The sequence below is a fragment of the Patella vulgata genome, chromosome 4 (genome assembly GCF_932274485.2).
Source record: "Patella vulgata chromosome 4, xgPatVulg1.2, whole genome shotgun sequence".
NCBI lineage: Eukaryota > Metazoa > Mollusca > Gastropoda > Patellidae > Patella > Patella vulgata.
In genome coordinates this window covers 26,690,996-26,714,823 of record NC_065882.2, presented here as the reverse complement: position 1 = coordinate 26,714,823, position 23,828 = coordinate 26,690,996, and the positions used below count along the sequence as shown (strand labels likewise).

The 23,828-nt window shown below is 34.0% G+C and overlaps 1 protein-coding gene across 3 annotated transcripts in view; it reads left to right on the top strand.

Moving 5' to 3' along the window:
* The window catches only part of LOC126818883 (serine/threonine-protein kinase PLK1), a 38,925-nt gene that overhangs the window by 2,324 nt on the left and 12,773 nt on the right, over positions 1-23,828 (top strand). For all 3 annotated transcript variants that reach the window (XM_050546521.2, XM_050546519.2, XM_050546520.2), the window contains exons 3-4: positions 20,996-21,103; positions 23,074-23,190. In XM_050546521.2, the coding sequence (XP_050402478.1) occupies positions 20,996-21,103; positions 23,074-23,190 (225 nt within the window). The remainder of the gene's footprint in view (positions 1-20,995; positions 21,104-23,073; positions 23,191-23,828) is intronic.

Below are 23,828 nucleotides of genomic sequence, written 5' to 3'. Positions count from 1 at the left end.
CAAAGGCAGTTGGGTATTGTTATCTTTTCTGGGAGTTTAAGTGCCAGTCACTTCGAGCCACGTCGGCGACGTACAGAGTTCAGCATCCCTTGTATTAGTACCCCCCCCCCCCCCCAGACTGCGTAAAAGACCTCAGAGAAAATATATCCCCCCCTCCACCCACACCTACATTAATTCAAGCTTTCTGTAATTGAGTTCTATGTAATTATTTTATTATTGTTTAACGGTGTCAACATATATATTTCTATTTACAACATGCAGCTCTTAATTCATATATTAAAAACGTACAATCCGACTATTAAGATTTTATAGTTGATAATTACAATACAGATGGGTTATAAGTATATTAATCTCTAGGGGGTAAGAAATGCGAATTTCAGTCTTTTTATCTTTGCCACAATCAATTTTTACGAATTAAACATATTACAATATTACATCAACTTTCATAATATATCATATACTTATTAAACATGTCGCAATATTACCTATATTATCATACTGTAGACAGGTTCAAAGACGGTGTTCAATAAAGCATAAAATCAAGTTTACGTGGGCATATCGACAAGCTTATACTTAACAAATTTATCATATCGGAAATACATACGTCAGTGATGCTTGATAGGAAACTATGTCCCTATTACTCATTCGTTAGAATAATTTGTGTTTGTGACATGGTATATTATAATAGACCTTGTACTTTGACATTTTTAAGGGGAAAGTAATTGACACTTTTCGATGGTAGAGAGTGACTTGTCTCGATTTACATACATAATAAACTTTCCTGCTAGATATAGAACTAAATTGTTTTTAATTAGCACACAAGTATTGTTTTAAAACATTCTCATTTGTAGGCATTGTCCATCTGTTCTAATTAAAATTTCTGAAAACATTAACATGGGTCTACCATGATCACGTAAGAATTGAAATAAATATTTTTTTTAATTAATTAGTCTCCTTAAACAAGACAGAACAAGATCCACATAATACACCTGATTTCCCCAATTGATATCAACAGTAGTAATTAAAAGCATTGTTTGATTTTTTTTTTTTAACATAGTAAAATATTAAAGTATCGATAAAAGCTTTTGTTACAGAAATTACTGCCGTAGGACTTCAAAAAAATTGCTGATATGACGTCATATGTATCAATTTTCAATTTTGCAGTTAATGATTTGTTTGATTAGATTGAATCCCGATCCTGTATTATACAAAATTGTGTTTGTTGATATTATTTTAATCTGATTTATAAATATCATCGAAGTGCTACATACAGGGTTTGATTTGTAATATCAGAAACAATGAGATGGTTACTAAATTTTGAAAATATCCGGGTTCGGATTCACTACATTCAAACTTATCCGAAACGTAATCATGAATCCAAGATGACAAAACTCACATATGAACTCAAGTAACTTTCTAAATGTGTTCATTTTTAGTAGATAGACCGGTTATAACAATTACTGTTGTTAACTAGAAAATTGATTTCATTTATTATTCAAATTATGACAAATAGAAGAAAAATGAAATAAATCATGCCTGAGTTGGCAGATGTATGACTTAATTTCATATTGATATTTCCACCTAACCGTTTTATCACAAAAGAACCAACTACAGTTAGTTAACTCCCAGAAACAATTGATTCTCGTTCTGAATACTTGGCTAGTTTTCAGACCCGAATTTATAGATCAAAAGGATGAAAGCTAATTTAAATTGTGCTTTTGTCCCAAGTTGACCTGAAGTCATAGTTCGATATACACATTTCAATTTGACGTCTGATAAATGACTAAATGTCCTTGATGAAACGTGTATCGGTTTTAATCAGTTAAAGTTTTGATTGATTGTGAACGCTATCAGAAAATAACATCTCACACTCTTTCAACTTCAAAGTCTACGTGCGTCATATATATTTTTGGGAAAATATCAAATTGTCCATGGCTTAATCCACTCTAAAATGTACTCATATTTGTTATCTAGCATTTAATTAAGAAAAAATCAAAAGATTCTAGCGAAAATTATTACCATATCCCTTTTATATTGTCTACTTATTATACCATATTATATTTGTAAATACTGTTCAAACGGAACTAAACCACTTTGGACTGCTTTTAGAGATTCAACTTTCACAATATTGTAGTTTGCAAAAGATTTAGAGACTTGAACCGTTCACGTCATACTCGAAATTAAAATCAAGAGTATTAAGCAACTAAAATTATATACGGAACTACAAAACGCCGTTTGAATTTTACCTCTAGAACAATGTTTTCGAGGATCGTGTATGTGAATAATACACAGGAAGGGATAAGGGGGTATTTATTTGTGTTATAATTGTATAACGTGGGTGATTGTTATTCCAAGTATGCATAGAATTACTCTAGGATTTATCAAGTATTATCTACCGCATACTTTTATTTGTATAAGTATTTTATATGTGTGAATAGAGACACCGACACGATGTATTCATAAATCAGAACCCACATATCGATAAAGTTTTTTATACTTTATATCTGGGGGTCATAAGAACCTAAACTCCAGAACCCAATATACACGTACTTGTGGCATTAAAAGTTTATAAAAAATAAACAGTTATAGGTATTGGAAGTGGAATAAATCACCCATGAGGAAAATCTTCCGAAGACAGTTGATGATATACATCATTGTTGTTGCAATAGTTTACGTACATGCATAATACAAAGATATATTAAGAAGATAAGAACTTATATTATTACACTTATAACGTAATGGGATTAGTGAGGGTTTAGTGTCATGGTGATAGATCTTAAATATTTACACATTAGTACTTAAATCTCACAAGAGCTTAACAAAGTAACCATTATAATGATCGATTGGAGACAATGACTTCAAATTAAACAATAACCGAAATTTTACTTAATGATTCAATACTAAAATTCTTGTACCAATATTCCCGTTTGAATTAAGATTAATTGATGTGCCGAAATGTAGATAAAATATATAGTAAATACCGTTGTATTTCTATTTTGTCTTAGTTGTTTTCATTAGAAAAGCTGACCAAAGGGTTAATATTTTACAAACGTAGACGTGGGGAACACTTAGTTCATATGTATTAAATATCAGCATTTTATCATGTCTTATCACGGACATCAGTACATTCCCTCCACCCTTTAATTAACATAAGCCGAAATCGATGCGGTTTAACGTCCGAGTAGACGAAACAATCTAACGGCAGTCAAATTAGTACAAGAGTACCCATCACTATCATTAATGGATACATTATCGGCATTGAGTATTTTAATGTAAATTAAATAAACGACTATTTATCTACTTTGACTTGGCATAACTTTAACCATTTTACTGAAACAGGTTTAACTTCTTAAAGTCAGGTATTACCAATCTGGTATCAAAGTTAATGACACGCTTGCCTTTACATGTTACTAACTATTGCATAATCTAATAATTTATGTTTAACGAAGATGTCAGAATTACGTCGTTGTTATGCTACTGATGTTTACTCTGTCTACTTAAATTTCAATTCATCATTTCGATGTTAGAATTTATGGTCTCGAAATTTAAGGAAATAAATTGTCATGCAGAAATTGCTCGACTTACTTCTCTGTATGTATGACCGCATTAGTCGGTTATTCGATTTTTGAAAAATACGAATTTAAATTTAACGACCGTTAAACTGTTTTTGCATGCATCATCACACAATAAACTTAGGCTGTCTGTCTGCAGTTAACTCCGCTTGAGAAGAGACACTAAGCTAGTTGAGACCGACATTTTAAGTTCTAAATCCACGATTTTAGTCGAAAACACTAAGTATACTTCAACAATTTTGTTAAGTAGTTATTCTGCTTCCATTTAATAAAATTGCAAAAGTATATTTAGTTTTTGTGTGTACGACAGATGTGAAACAGGGTAGAACTGCATTATAAAACAGTATACTAATTTTTTGATATGGCGGCCATTTAGGACAGAGATCTGTTCTCGTAGTATGAAGTATATTGGATCTCTGTGTACATCATCAGTGTCAATCGCTTTGTCATTAAAAGTGATCACCGGGCATGGACTTATCAGTTAATTAGTTAGATAGCTCTACATCTCGATAAACCCCTTTTAAAGGGTATTCTACCACAGTGGTATGGCAGATCATTATCTTTGATAATCTGGAACATCGTCCATGGTAGATTGGATGTCGTATCCGCTGCCAGCACAAGAGGATTGATAATGAAACCACGACGCGCCGTTAGTCTATTCCGGGCCATGACTTTTCACGTCTTTTTTAACTGTATTAAAAAGGTCACAACATCTAAACAGAAGTTCATGGCTCTACTTTCTGTTCTTTGACGTTTTAAAACCCTTATTTGTATGTGCAGCTGCGGTACTTGTCTGAAGACCTTATTCTATTCTTTCCGTACATAACTATGGTATTTGTATGAACACGAAGACCTCATTGCCCTTCCGTCTGGATGAAATATGAACAAATTGTGGCGATATTATCTTGTAACACCAATGTAGTCACACCTTTTACTCATTACGGTATTTTTAGCAAACATTAACCACTTCATATTAGAGACAAGTTTTTTTATATACCCTACTATAATCTACAGGTACTCAAATACACCCTGATACATAGACCAACTTGACCCAGTTTGATTCAATGGTCATCTTTTCATTACACGCAACCCACAATGCGTATTACTTACAGCTTAGTAGTGTAGTATTCGTTTTCGCCTCTTCTCTTTTTACATTCAATCAATGGAAGACACCTTAAAACTTTATTTTGTGGGAGTTTCTTAACTGAAGCATGAACATGAGATCATTTTCTGGACAGGGCAAAGAGATATGACCGATGGGTGCAGCGTTTCTTTTAAACAATACTATTAAAGCTGAGTACACAAACCACTCAACCGAAACGTTGCCTGCGTGCTTTGTTTTGATTCTGTAATCAGTCAACCACGAAATTCACCGAAGAGATTTGTCATTTTTTGACAATTAGTAATACTTCACGACAAACAAGCCCATCAAACTTGCGCATATTCACTTCTCTAAAATGACCTTTGACAATCCTCTTAACGTGTTGGTATGTATTTAATGTGATGAAGGATAATACTTTGAACTAAGTTACATTATTTTTTTTATCCCTTTAATGTTGTATTCGAAAGTATGTGCACCGATATGCGAGACGTAACACACAGGTACTGATGACGACACATACCACTATCTTCTGTCTATCAGTTAACAAAATATTGCAAGGACGAAAAAATCACCGTGAGAAAATATTACGCAAAGAATATGAAAACCTCAAAATTTTTAACCGATCAATTTTAGTGAATATGAGATTATATGAAGGAAAAGTGGCCATCTGTTGCAAGCCCCCTGAATATAAATTAAGACTTTGCAAACCATATGTTACAGCATAAACTGGAGTTAAGTCAGTGTGTTGGATTGGGTTTAGGTTATATTTTGGGACAAATAACGTATCGTCATTCAAATCAACATTCTAGCTTTTATGTCAATGAAGAGAAAACCGATTTCGGAGTCTTTGCAGAACAGACTCGGTACAAAATTACTATCAAGTGGTAGATAATTGTTGATTGTGGTCAATTTCACATCAATAATAAAAGGTATGGTCTTCTTCAGACTCTAAATGAATGTTGGTGTATGAATTACCTTTTACTATCTCGTATTACTTACAATATCGTAAAAAGCTAATTAAACCCTATTGGTTTACAAATACCGTACATTACCAACCGCTGTTGATGGTGGGAAAGTTATTTCGTCGCTCGAGGAAATGTGTTTTTCATTCACACACAGTCTAGCAGGAGAAGAAATAACATGTGTGCACGCCATTGGTTTTTCTGTTAAAGAGTTGTTGCGTTGTTGTCAGTCAATACTATTTAACATGTGTTTTCATTGCCTTGCAACAGCTGATAGAAACCGTAAACTATGAGCGTTTCGCATCACTTATTTTCTGTGCCGTTTCCATTGCACTGTGCAATGTTTTCTGTCTGTAATCATTGTTTTAATAACCAGGTCAAATCATAGAAAGAAGACAAAGAAATGTCCCGAACATATGAAAAACATGTATATAACCCTATCTATTTTTGTTGAAAGTCTATGCATAAAACCCAAGTGGGTTTTCGTGTAAATATTGTTGGCGATATCACCTCGGTGGAAGCGGGTGTTAAATAAATCTCTTTTATATAGTCAAATAAATTTAATGTTAATATTCCAAATTAATCCATAGGTTTATAATCCACTGCTTCTTGGAAGCTTCCTGGAAATGAAATATTAATGTTAATATTCCAAATTAATCCATATGTTTATAATATCGACTGCTTCTTGGAAATGAAATAAGTTTAACATCCTATTTTTATGGCCCAACTGGGCTAATGAAGGCGGGTAAACCTCATGTGCTATTCGGGAAATCATGCCCGTACTACAGCGTTTCCAACTATCAATTAGTGTTCTTTTGCATGCATGTCGACGATTACACAGGCATACCTTCGTGTTTCGTCCCCATACGAACGACTAGACTGCCCCTTTCTTGCACCACTAACAAAGGGGAAACTAGACAGGAAGATCCTGTTCTTGGCTAACGCGGGGATTGACCTCGGGACCTCATGCATGGGTATCGAGCCAGTGCCATCTTACTGAGCCAGATGCCCTCTTGGCCAAAATTGAAATGCTGAAGAACCCAACCCATAATCTTGGCAATGATTAGTTCACAACCCCACGAAAATTGATATGATAAAGATAAGATCACCAATATTACATTTTTAAATCTTAATAAACCTAAATATCCCTGAGGGATTAAATTCGGTTTTCAGATAAATCCCCAATTTAAGGGTTTTTTTGTTTGGGGTGGGAGTGGGGAGATAAAAATAAATATTACTGATAGATTTGAATGTATAATGGATTAATCCACTATAACCTGTTATACCCCAACAAAGGTCACTGATTTTTGAACAGACCTCTTCCGGTGTTTTAAGGACCTGCTCGAATTTTATGGTGTGCATAGTGTTTGTTTGCTGGAGAAAAAAAATAAATTACTTCCGTTATAATAAAATAGTCTGTAGACGCCTTATCTCTTTGATATTAATAGTACCTTGAACTTATTTATCTGTAAAACGATACGTTTTACCTTATCAACTTCTAAAAACTCATAAAACTGGTGTATTTATGGTTGCCCATGGCAGTATTATCAGTTTGGAAAGTCTACATCGTTGTAAGTGTGATCGTTTGTTTGAGTTGCTGGGGTAGGATAATAAACAGCAGATCATTGGACAGGAAAATCAAGTTGTCTTCGTGCTTAGCTATGATGCGGAAATAATTTTACAAGAATTTAGTCTACACCTGTTGACATATATAAAGATTATCTTTTTTGATATAAATATCATTAACTTTATATGTATTACAGTTTCTTTCTTACAAGTACTACAAATATATCTTATCATTTATATATGCGCCACGGGAAAGAATCAAATCCATTTCAGAAATGGTTTCTGAAATTGTATTATGATCAAATTTTTATAGGAATGATTTCCAAGAAAATTAATATCTTCAGTTATAATAACAGAAACGGTAAAAGTAGAGTCACGAGAAACTGCCCCCAAACGCTATTTTGACAAAAGTTGTGTTGTCGTTTGAATAAGGTAAAATGAAGACTAATTGTTACTATCAGAGGTCTGATGATTTTATCTCTTTTAAAATGAAATCTATGGATGTAACTAATTTAACCATTTATTATTCAATGTAAATCATGACAAGGATGGGTCGTACATAGATTTACATTTAAGATAAAGTTTAACAATTTAAGCAGGTGTGTCTAACATTGAAAGCATGTAACATTGTGTATATAATAAAGCACTTGGTTGATACAAAAATTTAAGGTGGACTCGCACAGAAGGTCTATGGTGCATAGAAAGCATATTCCGCTCCGTATTTAACACTCGTTACCATTTAATATTTTGACTTTCGGAAGATGAGGTCTTATGGCTCTTGCCGAAACTACCAAAAGAGATAACTCCGGAGCTCTAGATTTAGGTAGTTTAAATATGAAAGTGCAAACACAAATTCGTTAACTTTGTGACGATACCTGCAGAAAAATTCATTACAAATGGTATCGTTTAACCTTTTCCTTCCATGGTCATAATGGGGAATTCCTATGAATATAGGACATTAATGTCTGTCAATTTTCACCAGTAACCAACCTAATATAGACAAGATGAATAGTAAACCCGAGTTGGTGTATCAGGTTATTAAGAGGGGTTCGTGAATACGTTGAAAGCAATCGTATTAGAAAGTAAGATTGCTGGGTAAATAAGCCGATTGTCCTCGAGAGAGTTAACCACACCACACCTTGAACAACTCACAACTACACCGGATGCTCACTTGTAAACATTTAAATCGACCCTGAGAAGACAAAAAATACCCCCCATCTATCAGGTCATTTCTCAGGCCCGTATCAAACATGGCCAGTACTTCTTCATCGTTTATTTCTTTATTCCAGGAAAAATAAATTGAGATGTAAATGCATGAATTATGTCCACATTAAGTTCCTGTGTTCTCATGACGATGATTTTGGGGTTTGCCCAGTACGATGTATGGGGCGGAATTCAAAATGAAATGAAATGGGGTTTAACGTCCTACTGTTTTGCTCCGAACTGGGCTAATGAAGACGGGCATACGCCATACAGTGTGCTATGAGGGAAATTTTGCCCGGACAGCGGCACTACGGCCTACTCTTATATCGAATTCCAACTGTCAAGGGATTTTTAACGTGCACGCCAATGTGTACACGGGACCTCGGTTTTTCGTCTCATCCGAATGACCAGACAGCTGTCCTTATTCAAAAGCGGCGTTGTTAAGAAGAAAATAATCAGCCCAAATAACTTTCCGTAAAACTCAATGTTTTTCGTATCTTAAACGATGCGTTGCTGTAAGATTATGATCACTCATTAACTGTTGGAAACTCACGGGAGTCTTGTATTCATTCAAAAACATTCACAATGCAACAGACAACAACGAGGTCTTTCTACTTTATGAATGAACAGCTTGGCAGGGTGAAAACGGCAGTGAGTACGGTATGACGTGAAGAAATTCATTTCAGGCGCACTAACCGGATCGGTACTCTATTGGTTCGCTTATAATTGTGAAGACTCAGTAACAGAATAAAAATGTTTTATAATTGGAAAATTGGCTTATTGAAATAAAGTTAAAACTGTCCAGAGGAATTGTACAAAACATTTGTTAAGCTTTACAATTCAGTCTATTGCTCTATATTTCTAATCTACATATTCAATTATATATGTATATATGGTAACATAGGATGTATTATAATTGATGACTGCATGATAAAGGTCACGGGTTATTAAAGTTTAAACTTGTATTATAATATACACCAAGGAGTGTGTCATGAATAACCCTAATACAGTCCTGTGTTGCATCTTAGTTTCGTATCGTGGGAACCAAACAAAGACGACAGAAGTTGCATATGTATATATCTACACATACAATTCCCTTCATGTGTCTTGAAACATAATAGTGTTGAGAATTTGTGTCGACAGAACATGTGTATATGTCACTAACCGACCCAGTAGTTTATCCTATCCTATATACATATACAACTATTCTAGCACTAGCTAGTGCAGCTCAAATTCTGAGAAAACCATCATTCAACTTCCGATACGTGTACCGTTTCCGTCACAACGGAAATGTTACTATATGAAGATATGTGTTATAACAAAAAGCGGGCTTATTTTACTATAGTTCTTAATGCCATAATATGTAACGACTATCCCTAAACACGAGAGATGGCAATGCTATGGCGGTTTAAAACTCCTTTGCAGTTGCAAACCCTATGCAAGTTTTTATTTTTTTAATTTCATAGAACCACCAGGAAACTTAAATTGTTGTAAGCGTGAAAACTCTTTAATCATACCAATGTCAGCCATTGCACAGCTAATAACTTAAAGATAAATGTTTATGTGTATTTGTCATCCAGGTAAAGATACACAAAGGGTGCTAAAGTCTGTGATTTTTTTGTCTAGAAATCGGACGAAGGAAGAAAAATCGCTTAACTTCTTAAAAGGCACGAAATGTGGGAAAGATTTCTCATTTATCTATATGTTAAAGAAACAAGGAACAGCCAGAGTAGCTGTGTTTACTTGGTGAACAATTTACATGTCAGTTTGCCATTCTTTATGTTAAGTTTTCCTAACATTTTGTCCTTGTGTCTTTGCTGATGTTTGTCTGATTTATTTGTCCGTGTGCGTTCCTTGAGTTATCTAAACACGATGAAGATGGAGGAGTTTAGCCCTGGTTGGGACGTGAACAGCTAAACAATCTCATCTCGGCAACCAGGACAAACTTGTGCAAGCTCCCCTGTTTCTTAGATCATTGTCTACATGTTTTCAACATTTGGCTTCGACGTTGATATACTATACGACGAACGTCGCGGGTCTTCTGGACTTGTTTAAATATTTCCCTATCGTAATATAGTTTGTTTTACTAGCCACTATTTACATTTCTGTTCGCTGAGACGAGTTTACTTTAGTCTTCCACTTGCATGTGTATTTTGGATTACATAACATTGGGTTCTTACAAGGTTGTGTTTTATTATCAACACTTTTCTTTATCGCTGTTAATGAACTTTGATTATAGCTTTTCAAAATTCGCATTTTAATCACCACATGGTCGTGCATATTCATGTAAATCCACAAATTTGATTATAATAAAGTGACTCTTGTATTTGTACAGCGGGTATTTTATATCCCAGACCATTAGCTAACGGTTGATTGGAATTTTGGAATTTCCCTATCCCAGTTCCTAGTTGTCGAGGGTAGCGCTGACATTGCTAACCAAGAAAGTGTTTTGCAGTGCAGTGCAGTGCAGTGCAGTGCAGTCGTTCGGATGGAACAAAAAAGCGAGGAGGTCCACCCGTGTACATATTGGAGTGTACGTAAAAGAACACTTAACAGTCGTAATTTGATCAAGAGTAGGAGAAAACGCCAGTATGTTAGTCCCAGACATAGTGTTTGTTCGAGAGGTGTGGGCTCTTTAAAGATTGTTAATAATTAATAATATTCTTTTCTTTTCGTGGTTATTCTGTTTGATGTATTGGTCGGGTCATGTCATTTAACCTTCTATTTACACTAATTTCTCTGCACTGAATTATTCACACGATGAAAGAAGTATGTTGTTCTGTTACAATCGTTCTACTTGGTTCACCCAGTACAGCAAATCCGATCTTTATTATTGTCGTGTTCATCATATGTAAACCTAGATAAATCAATACCTTGTTTCAACAGATCCCCCTTTTAAAATGGCTACCTGACCTAGATTAGAACATTAATTATTGATCCGAACGAGTTTTCTTTCAATATCAATTAGTATAGAGTGTTATATTTATAATGATGACTAAAAAATAAAATCATTTGTTGAAAACATCTACTGCGGAAACGAGTCAATTGAAATTAGTATTAGTCATATCAATGACATTTAATGTTTAACGAAACAAGTGATGCCATTGTCATTTACAAAATTATGATAAAATGAATTTGCCCTAGTGATATAGTTTTTTGCTCTAATAAATTGTCAAATTCATAACTTATTTTTAAATGTTAGATTATTGTTCACAGCTTTAAGGCACGCTTGTCCGAGCATGTATAATATTTATGACTATGTCCATTTATTAACCACACTGTGAATAATACCCATTATCGTAAAAAAAAGAACACCAGGATATTTTTTTATATTCACAAACGTGTTCTGTGTAAGTTTTGGTCAGTGTTTCTGACAATAACTATATGTTGACAATGTCCGCTTTGATCCATGTAGACTATACATAACAGCTGACAGATATATCTATAAATTCTTAGAATTGTACGAAACTAAAGACACCTTTAAACTCTTTCGGTCATCAAAGTAAACACAAAGTGATCTAGATATCACAGTTCACAGATTTGCCGACTGAAACCACATTCGTGGCTTTTAGGGATTTCATTAACCGACAAATGGTGCCCAGACAAGTTTTTAACGAGTAATTAAAAGTATAATAGGATGAAAATAACGTTTAGTGGTTATGTTCGTACCGCAAATCACCAGGTATTCTGTGTGAAACTTGACTCACAGGTTTGCTGTCCATGGCCATAACATTCTTTATCATAATAAACTGGCAAGGATTTGAGACTTCACGTGCTGATGAGCTGACGCTGAAAGTTTTAAGAGATAGCTAATAAACACGAAATAATATTAATACAGTCTACATATCTGTCCCATGACCTTTACATAAATCTACATATAAACTAATTGGAACAATTTACTGCTGACTAAACGACATTTTATACTGTAACTAACTCTTGATATTTAAGAGTAAAACACTCCATGTTACACACACAGGTGTCACTAATTCCAAACATTTAATACATCCCAGTTGAGCGATGCTTATTTGGAAACTATCTCTAGTCATTTGTAGGGGTTATTTTCAAAATTTTCGATGCAAATTATTAAAACTAGTTGGTAAGGTACCTCTATGTTAGAAGGATAATTGATATAAAACTGTTTAAAATAGTATACCCATGAACCTATTATTGGAAACTTTCCAGTATAGATTGAAATTTAATCTGAGTATCAGTAAGTTGATCTAATCGATTTTTTAAGCGAACCGAATTAAGTTCTGAGATCTTTAATTAAAACTTTGTTACGAGTGAGTAAAATGTTGCGGGACTTGTTTTTAGCATGTTGGGCATCAGTCTATAAAAGGCTATATCAGACTACAATGATGTCGGTTACGGTCAGTTTAGTTTGTTGTATGTAACATCCTTGGCGGAACTATCGCCATGTAAATGTCTAAACTGGTCATTTTTGACCACCTGGGTAGTTAATAAGCCAGAAATCCTGACAATTACCTTCTCGTCACGTCGCGGATCGCCTGTTCAACTTTTACCTACCGTCGTCTTGTAATGACACAATCGTGTACAAAGCCTTACTCACATAATACTCCAGTGTTCATAGACTCAATCTCTTTACAGTAAGTGTTGACAGACTGTTGTAATGAGTAGACTGATCAAAGGCTGGTCAGATTCCTCATACCAATAGCCATATCTTTCATTAAAACTTTAAACTTCTCTACACATTGTCAACAAGACAGTTTGAAGAGAAGAACTGTCTTATGAAATCATGGTTTAAGTAAAATTACAGAATCTATTTCTGTTCAAACCCAGAAGAGAATCGGTTTTCCTTTTTAAAAAAGGGAGTAATGTTAAATACGCATGTATTTTATACAATTTAGAGTTCTAAATCAGTAACTGAAACTGAACTACTGAATATGAATGTATCCCGTGTCAAATAATATATAGACCTGAATTAAATCATTCGATATATTGATTGTGTTACTATGAGGTATAATAAGTATTGTTATCTATACGCAGTATGTATGGCATAGACGATTCACCAGTACACTTGCCCTAAAGCTATAATCTATAAGTTACTGTCTTTGATTAATGTTGATATATCACGTGTCTGTCAATAAACTTTGCTGCTACAATTGGAAAATGTTGTTATTCCAGTAAATAAAAACTTCAAAATCGCATTCAGTGATAACCCCAAATCAGTGTATATTGGGACATCGGCGTTATAAATGAAATGAAATGGTTTTAACATCCTACTTTTCTGCATCATTCGGGTTTGTGAAGACGTCCATACACCATGCAGTGTACTATGTGAGAAATTCTGCCCGGAAAGTAATGATTGAACCCGTGATCTGGAGGGGAACGAGCTGGCGCCATATACTCACTGAGTCACCGTGTTACATTATAATTAATATTGGAGTCTAGTAACTTCAGTGATGTGTGACAGACTTGGATAGATATATATGGCCAGTTAATCAGTCTTAAAATGGCTCTTGTTGTTAACTATCGTTCGACATTTCTCTGATTTATAGTCAGACTATTGAACCTCCATTTTACAATGTGTTCATTGACAACTAACTGTCCCATCTAGCGATCTATTGTGTATCTCTAGGTTTAAACTATCCTTTAAAGTTTTCTGCCATCCCTGATTAAATCCCTTTGAATATGTTTCCGCCAGATTAAACAGTAAATGTAACGATTCTTGTGTATCGTCCATTATTTCTCGCCGAAATGGGCAGGAAGATTCAGTCCAGTTGCACATAAAGAGACTTTTAACGGTAGTTGACGCCATTGAAATTATACAGCTATTATCAGCAATTTAAAGATCTTGAAATTCTAAATTACAGATAATCTATTTAATAGCTGGAGTGCATTACAAAATATTTAAATAATTTCCAAATGATTTCATGGTCTGTTATTATTTCTTAAGATCACAAACTTTCCCGTGTACAGACGAGGGCTTGTTCGGATTTATGCCCGTGCCTTTGTTTGTAAAGAAAATAAGCCTTGGGATGTTTTCTCTCCACGTAGTTGACAGGGGTCAGCGGTAAGATAGTTACCACTTGTCAGTGATGTTTCTACATGTGGCTGGTCAGACCATCACTATTGTGTTTAAGGACAACGATTAAACATGTCCAAATTACACAGAACTAAATACCAAAATGATTAAATTTCATTCTGTCTTTAGATCGCATGATTTGGTCAAAGAATTGGTCGGGGTCATGGTCTTTAAGGATTAACTAGGTTACTATCAGGAAGGATCGGGTCTCTTGTCAATTAAAAGTTTCTCTCCTCAACAAATCCGAAGATCATGGCATTTATTTTCCACATCACTTCCAGTGTTGAAAGAAGCTAGTCTACAATTCTTGTCAAGTTGACCAAACTTCCCATATCCCCATATGTCGAGTCTTTAGAACAGATGGGAAGTTCTTAGAGCTCGTGCCTTTGACTCTTACAAAGTTCTATCAGCTCATAATACCCAAATACTTTATTACATTAAAACGTCTCTATGGGTTATTTTATTCAGCCAAGACAAAGTTTTAATGCAGATGTGCTTCGGTTTACAATCAGGCTGTAATTATTGGTAATTATTGTGGCTTTTATTCCAGTATTACTGACAGGGATTTCATCCACGATATTCTGTTTCAAACTGCTTCAAGGTCTGTCCCACATTTTAAGTTCACTATCTAATAAGAGTGACGAAATTAAAGCATTTCATTTTAGAACTCAGTGTATTTTGTTCTTTAACAATATTAAAGCCAAATTTGCTAGAACTGAAATGTATCTGTTGTGGTTATAATATGTTGACTGACTTTGGTTTACACAATGGCTCGACTACTTTCATATGATCGTTCCGAATATGATGTCTAGAATTTAACCGAATAAACATTGGTTTGTTTTTTGTCAATTTTAGTCTGACCATTTTGGGGTAGTTCTTTCGATGCATACTCTTCTTCTAATTTAAGACCTGATCAAGTATGTATATGTCAAGATAAAAGTTAAAAGGGGTCGAACTTAGGTTGAGTGATATGCTCGGTAATAAATCAACACCTGTGAGAATATTCACGTGATCAGTGTAAACTTGATAGCCCTATTCTGATATTCATCTGGTCGAGCTATTTACACTAACAGGAATAAACGTTGACGAATCATCTTGTACGTGTCATTTTGTACGTTTCTGGTCAATGAAATATCAACGATGCAATATCCTACGACAATGACTGATCGATTATGAGGGGGTCGCTATGACATTTTAAGATAGAACATGCTACAAAAGTCACCAGCAACCTGTTTTACGACATAATGTATACAATTTTACAGAATACAGCTAAAGCAACCGACTGGCTAACCTTACTATTAATTGTGTGTGAATATTGATTTAAACAGGGTGTTTTACCTGCTATTTCTATTGACATTCTTACTGGATTCTAAATATGGCTACCTGTTCCATCACACTCATTTAACACTTAATCTTGACAAACTCGTCTTTTTTTTCTATATTGGTTTGTGAATATATATAGCATATAGCGTCAGCATGTACATGACGTACTTATTGTAAAGAAGATTTTTTAAAAATAAAAAAAACGAACAAAAAAAAAACATTTTCAGATATTTTTAAAAAACATTTTCAGATATTTTTAAAAACATTTTCAGATAATTTTTAAAAACATTTTCAGATTTAAAAAAAAAAATATTGATGAGTTGGTATGAAACAAAACCGGTTCTCTTTTATCCATGATTCATGTTGCTTGCATTTTACTGCTATTTTAATTGGATGTATGACATCAGACGATTTAAGTGCTGGCTACATGCGGGAATTAATAATATCGAAGTAAGTCCATTTGATGTCCAAATTCGTGCAGGCCTGTAAACAAAAGGATGGAAAATAGTTTTAGAGATGTCAAACGTTTGACACTACGTGTTAAAGGAGGTAATGTTCTCTTTCCCACACAGTGTTCAATAACCTCCACAAACAGTAGAAGCGAACAAGGGTTATTTTTCGGCTGACTTGCTCTTTATTAAAGATAGATCTTTATATATGTATGTAAAATGTTAAGATAATTCAATGAATGAATGAGAACATGATGGCAAACAACTACCATATGTGGTGCTGTGCTGTATTACCCTTTTCTATTTCTATGGGTCGTTGCTTTACATAAATAGAGACGATTAAGTGGTTGTAACTGAAGGTAAGGGGCGTTGAATGTCGCCAGACAATAAAACTAAAGCATGCTTGAAATACTGAACCTGTTTCAAGCAGACGATGAACGTTTAGACGGGTATTGGGGTTATATTTGTTTGACAAGATGGTTGTTGTCGAACGTCAAAATAAATCCCTTGTTTACAGTTTATGATCTACTGTTACTGGGGATTTTATCTCTATGTAAAAGTTCCCACTGCATGCAGCAGACCCCTTTCTATACACTTGTAGATAAAAGTTTGTGATCGAGTGTGCTTAATTAGTTTGGGTGAACTGGGTCTTATAAGAAACCAACTAATTTAGGGCTTTCTTTCGTACGACATCAACAACATGCCATTAAAGGGTCTATTTAAATATACTTGTTGTATACCTTTATAATTGTCTCGTGGTCGAGGATATCTATATGGTTGTTTTTTTGGGGTTTTTTTTGATTTATCGAAGCAATAAACGTAAACTTCCATTATCTCAGCAGATTTTTTCATTAGAGTATTAGGAATGTAAATTTTAAACAGAGTTTCTAGGATGCCATTAAGATGTATCTTTGTTTGGATCCAGTGTAGAATTGATAATGCGAGATGCTTTTAAATTATTTTGGATGGTTCCCAGGACCTCAAAATATGAATGTTGTTCATGGACTCCTCCAATATAGAAAATCGTTACGTGCGTATTTTCATTTTCTCAAACACCTGTATAAGATGGGGTTATCAAGAAAACTCTAGGTTCTTTAGATATAACTTTACTGACACTGCTTAAATTCCGCGGTATCGGTATTTTTTTGCTAAAAGAAACATGGCAAACCTACTGGAAACAGTGTTATCAATGAAGACGATTTATACAGTTTGATTGCCAAAAATCCAAATCCAAATTCTCTTGCTAGATTTTAGTTGAACAATTTTCTGAAATGAATAAACCACATGACGAGTCGAATTCGCCTATCTTGATTTAGTCTTACAAATATGTAGGAAACACTGGATTCTGATTGTGGAAAAATTCCGATTCCAGTGCGCGGATTTATTTTATCTAAATTCGACATGATGATTCATTGACAATAGCCATATATTACAACTGTTTATTAACTAAAGAAAGTAAATTGTATCTATTCGTAAAGTTGTGAGGCTAGCATAGGACATTAAATTAAACAATACACACCCTGTAGGATGTTAATCTTGTATTGATACTGTTATTAATCAAGGGATTATTTTTAGTGACTAATTATGTCACTGTCCATGAATTATTAATAATAAAGGCTACATCATTGCTTATACATGTTACAGTTATTGATCCATTCCGATTTACACATTGTCTAATGACTAGTCATTGAAACTGTACTTGGTTAACTTTTATGTCTTACATAACCTTACAGCAATGACTATCTTTTGACATTTTCCTAAACATTATTTTGTTCCATATCTTTTTGTAAGTCTTCATATTATCTAATTTTTCCTTTTGGTAGTTGGAAGGGTGTTCTGCTAATGAATTATGTCTTCGTATGAACTTATAGATCCCAATTGATTAATCCCTTGATAGATAAATGTCTGTTGTTGAGTTAATCAGAAAAGTAAATTTGTGTGACCGTTACACCGTATTAAATGTTACTTAAATCGCCGTAAGTCAATATCATTATAGTGATAACAACATGAATAGTAGCCTCGGTCTTTGGTGGTCAAGTTGTTGCCATTACATAATTCCATTATGGACAAATGACCCACTGGGTGTGAAAATATTTATACGGTAACAGTTGAATGGGAAACCTAACAGCTAAACTGTTTATTGTTGCGATTAGTTGGCTATATAAGTTCTGGTATATCTCACCCTTGAAAGCATTGTACAGAGTAATTGTGGTGTCATCAAGATTTTTAAGATGGGTTAATTTATTTATAATTACAAGGCACAAACGTATATCTTAATTCTGTCAATTTTTGAGAAAATGAAATAATCTATAAATAAACCATTTGTGGCTACCAGAATTTACAATATAGGAATGCATAAGGGATCAGTTTTATAAGCTGTTGAGTTTGCTATTTACATTAATGATAAACAGTATAGATTTTTACCACCAATATTCAGACGTATACGAATGTTGATGCAGGAAACGACAATGTCAACAGTTGGTGTGTGTGTGTCTAGCCTACCAAACATTGCATAACCTGTTCCTAGTTTTATCTGAGGCTACAATCAATATAAGTAGTATTGATCTATGCCGTCAGTGTCATCTTCTTGCCAGATTCTTGTTTAACGTGTGATTAAGCCAAAACATCTTAAATTCAAACACTGTTTATATTAACACAAAACAAGACAAACTGTGTCATTGTTATTGTTTTGTAGGAATATGAAAAACAAAGTGGATATTTTTGGGTCATATTAACAGAAACGCTTAAAACAATTGCATTGGCAAAGATATTTATTGGGTATACAATCGTGAAAATTATTGACGTAAGCTAGACTAATATGCCATGTCAGAATGTCTATATGATATCCATTCGGGGCACACTGTTTTCCAATGCAAAAATGTTTTTTAAGAGAACATTGAACGTAACAACCGTACGTACATATCTAATAGAATAACTATGTTTGTTTATTCACCCATTTCGTATGACCTGTCAATGTTCGTTTTGTTAAGGGTCGGTCATGGCACAGTAGGTGGTCTAAAAGGGAGTGTGGACCTCAATAGACATATTTTATTGAAATGATACCCCTATCAAAATGCCCTTCACCAGTGGATGGGGACGGAAACCTGCTATATTGCTCTCAATATATATGTTGTTGACAATTATGTCAAAGTAATCCAATATGAATAAAACCAGTGGAATAGTTTAAACTTTGACAAAAGTATTAAGCTCATCATATTCGAATGCTTTGACTGTACTAAACAAGAAAAGTCATAACCCCCATTGATAAGGATTTATGCTCCCTAATAATGCTACATAATATATGAACATGAATTATTCATTAATATCAAAGATGTACCATGCATGTGTATGCATTCAGCAAATTAGTAAGTTTTTATCACATTAGTTGTTGTGGCTGACATATACGGTAGTGTCTGTTTGATGCCTTTTAGGACGTTAACCTTGTAATTACAGACTTTTGTATGACATATGATAAAAAATATTTTGTTTTTTTGTAACCATCACCGCTACAGTCAAAGATATAAAAGTAAAGTTCATGGCAGCTATTTTGTAAGATGATATCACTGCACCTGCTTACATAATCTTCTCTTTCAACATAAAAAAATAATGATATTGAGGTCCAGGGGTCGTGGGCAAAAGCTTCAAGAACGCAGTTTTTAGTTTCAAATTTTATCACGACTCGAAGATGATTTCACATAGATTTTCATTGTATCCCTTAAAGAAGATTGACTAACAGACTACTTTTTGTTAAAGTGCATTACGTGTCGTTTAGACCTCGTTATATTTTTCTATTTGTTCTGCTGCTGAGTGAGAGAAAAGATGACGTTGTGAGACACATCTTGGGGCTAAATAAAACATGTTAAAATTTCTCTGTTGCCTAAAGCCTTGTGCAAAGATTGTCAAGAATTTGTTTATAAATAGACATTACGGTAGCTTGACGGAAACTTGTCCCATTTTACTAAATTGTTCTATTTAGAAAAAAAAACACAGCTGTATAGCTCAACAAGGGCATAACAGGTTATCGAATTACTTCGTGCCGGAAATGCCGTTATGAAATAAGAAACATAAACTAACGATATGTAGCTTTGATATGAAATATACTAGAACTATGAAACATGCAATAGACAGTCTAACAAAGTAAATACTATTATAAATATGTAGTCTACATTGCATTCCTAAAATTGCTTAGCTTCTTTGAAGTAGGAAAAATTAAATTATTCGTCTTCACAGATATGTCTAAAATACGTCAACTGCATGTCTACATTGGCTAGGGGATTAATTTCTTTAGTGATGATGAAGTGACCACCCATGGCATATTTAGACCTTTATCAATAAACTAGGCTTATAGAAACAGTATTACTTCCCTTTGAAATGGTTGAAATTCATATCAACTAATTCGTGTTGAAAGACAAGAAAAAAACATTAAGGGCAAATTGCTAAAAAAAAAAAAGTGAAAAGTAAATCAGCGTCCCTTTTACCAGAAATATTGAACTGTACAAATGAATGAAATGATAATTATGTACTTTAACATTTTATGTTTTGGCTTAAACTGTGTAATCTCTGATCTCTGATTTCATAATTCATGTATACCAGTTTGAATTTAATATAATGCCTTTACAAGGACGACCATAAATATCTTGGGTGGTATTTTGCATTAATGATAGCCGACCAATTATTGACATTTTATCCCATTTTTGTAATGTTGTGCAAATGCGTACTTGGTTGTTTTGTGTATTTTTGTTTATTAATATATTGTATCTCCTTTTCTTCAGGGAGGATTTGCTAGATGCTATGAATTACTTGATCTCAACTCCAACAAAATATATGCTGGAAAAATCATCTCAAAAACTAGAATAGCCAAACCTCATCAACGACAGAAGGTTGGTATTATAAACTATATAATTACTGGCTGATAAGATGCCCCGATATGATAATTACTTCACATTTAAATTTCATATTTCAGAATTCCAATTCAAATCACATATCGAACTAATATGAATTAGTCATATTTAAATAAATTATGCATATCACGATATTTATGATTGATTGAATTTTAATGGTTATTTTCAAATATCGTTTAAAGTTCTAAGTCAGCTATATTATAATCGAATGACATATTTAAAGGAGAAATCCAACCGCTGTTGTTGGTTCATATCTAATTTTAAAAAAAGTTTTAAATATACATAACCAGAAGTACAATTAATCATTTCGACTGTGATTATCAAATGAAGACTATCTGGAGATATTTCATTGAACGTTCCAGAACTCAAATCTCTCTAGCTCGAACGATATAACTCGACCGATCACCTGAAATGTTTGATTACATCACTATTCCCCTCATAGCCCAGTTAGGAGCAGAACAGTAGGACGTTAAACCCCATTTCATTTCATTTCAATTTCACTATTCCGCTTACATCACGTCAGTTGTCGGGACTGACATACTAGAACTGTAACATGGCGAAGTTCCGCGTTACTCGATTGCAGTTCCGTCAGTTCTCGAATGAAAATGGAGAACCTGCCTCAGTCGACTTGACGAAAGTAGCACGGGCACAAGGATTTGTTGATAACTGACTAATTACCCTAAGGAGGTCACATCCGACGTCTTAATTTGCAAATTAAAGTCGAAATGGTTGCCTTTTCAGGTTCTACAATATTAGATAATGACACCCCCACCCCTTTCACCTCAAACAATTACAAAGACTGAAGTTCACCTTTAACTGGTGTATGTCGAATATTTTATAATTTATGCTGAACCTCTGACTTCCAATCCTCGACAAATGAAAACAACATTTTGCTAATGATATGAAAGATGACAACGGGGTTTAATAGGTTCATTTACATTAAAGGGGTAGCTATTGTTGTTAGATTTTATTACTTTAATAAGGTAAAAGGCGGCCATAACCTCCATTATCACATTAATCAGGCATTATAGCCGCGCGACTCACTAAAGGTAAAACTGTTGTGATCATAAAGATGAAATACGTTCATAATATTTAACAACATGAAAAGATGATATCGGTGACTTTTATATACTATAGGCCGCCTTATAATTTCTGTTTGAAAGCATAACACATTCCCAAGGTTATAACAAAGTAGTAAATAGAAAAATCAATGGCGAATTCGTATAAAATTAAATATCTAATGTGGTTAGCAATTGGGGTTTTTTTTGTTGGGGGGGGGGGGGGGTAGGCTACTGTTCACATTTGACATAGATGGTAAATGACGGGGGTACCGAACAGTTAGGGTTAGGCCTGCCATGATGTTCTCGTGATTTATTAATTAAAGTCGACCTGCATAAATTCTCACTTTTTAATCATCCCAAACGTGTCCAGGACATGTTCATTTTCACGTCATGCAGACAGTATTTACATCAGCCATATTCTTCAAGTTGAGTGGACGACGACAGTTCCGCCGTTACTCATGGCTGATTTGCCGGCTGTCAGTTATAAACACGGAAACGTTTAGTATCTATGCGTTGTACTTTAAACAAGTTTCATCACAGCAAATACCGCCCGGTACTTTCTAAAAATAAATAATAAATGAAATTGGTCTGATATTATTCTTCAACGTCACCGTTCAAGGTCATTGACAAGGATCCTCAATCTATTACGTTGTTTGAAGTCTTTCTCAATCATCTCAATAAATTTAACACAATTGTTCAGTGATATACACTTGGGTACCTTTATCCAACTTTTTAATTTAAAAAAATAAAAGAATAAATAAATAGTTGATCTTCCGACCCAGAGTAATATTAAATATTGCGTCTAGCCGAGATCAGTCTCGTATAAACATCGTTTTTCAAAGTTATTTCTACTTACGGTATTTGATAAAAACATTATTCCCTTTTCAGATTATTAGAGAAGTGGACTTACAGAAAAATTTAAAACATCGAAATGTTGTCGAATTCCACAGTTTCTTTGAAGACGATGAAAATGTGTATATTATTTTAGAAAACTGTAGTAGAAAGGTGAGATTATGATTGACAGATGTATATATATATATAGTATGTAATAAATAATGGTATATCAATCATATTACAATACAAACATCTTACAACAATACATCTGTACATTTCACACTTCTCTTACCAGACTCCAGCTTTCTGTAAAATGTTGTTTTTGTTACCTGACCACACAACCAGACGGACCCACAAGTAAATAAATGTCTGCTATCACAATTTCACAGCAGATAGCCATCATTATATCCACAGCCTCTTATAATTTGTATGCAAATGAGTACTGAACCTCAAGTTGCTAGGAAAACAGTGAAATAGTTGGTGGTTTGTCCGTCTGCTTTCACACAAAGACAGTCAGCCATTAATAACAAATAGTAGCAAAATTCCTAACAGTATCGAAGTGAGAAGAGCAACTAACTGCTGGAACTTGTTTCATTTCTGATAAATTTAGCAGATAAATGGAAAATAATTCAGTGCTGATGTACAGGAGTTTGGTGTTGACAAATCAAATAAAACAAAACAACAAAAAGCAAAATATGACCAAATTTGAGACAGGCTATAATCATTTATATTGTTCTTTAGTTATTGCTTTTTTCAAGAACAAAGCAATTTCATCATTCATTGTATTATTACTTTGTTAACATTGAAAT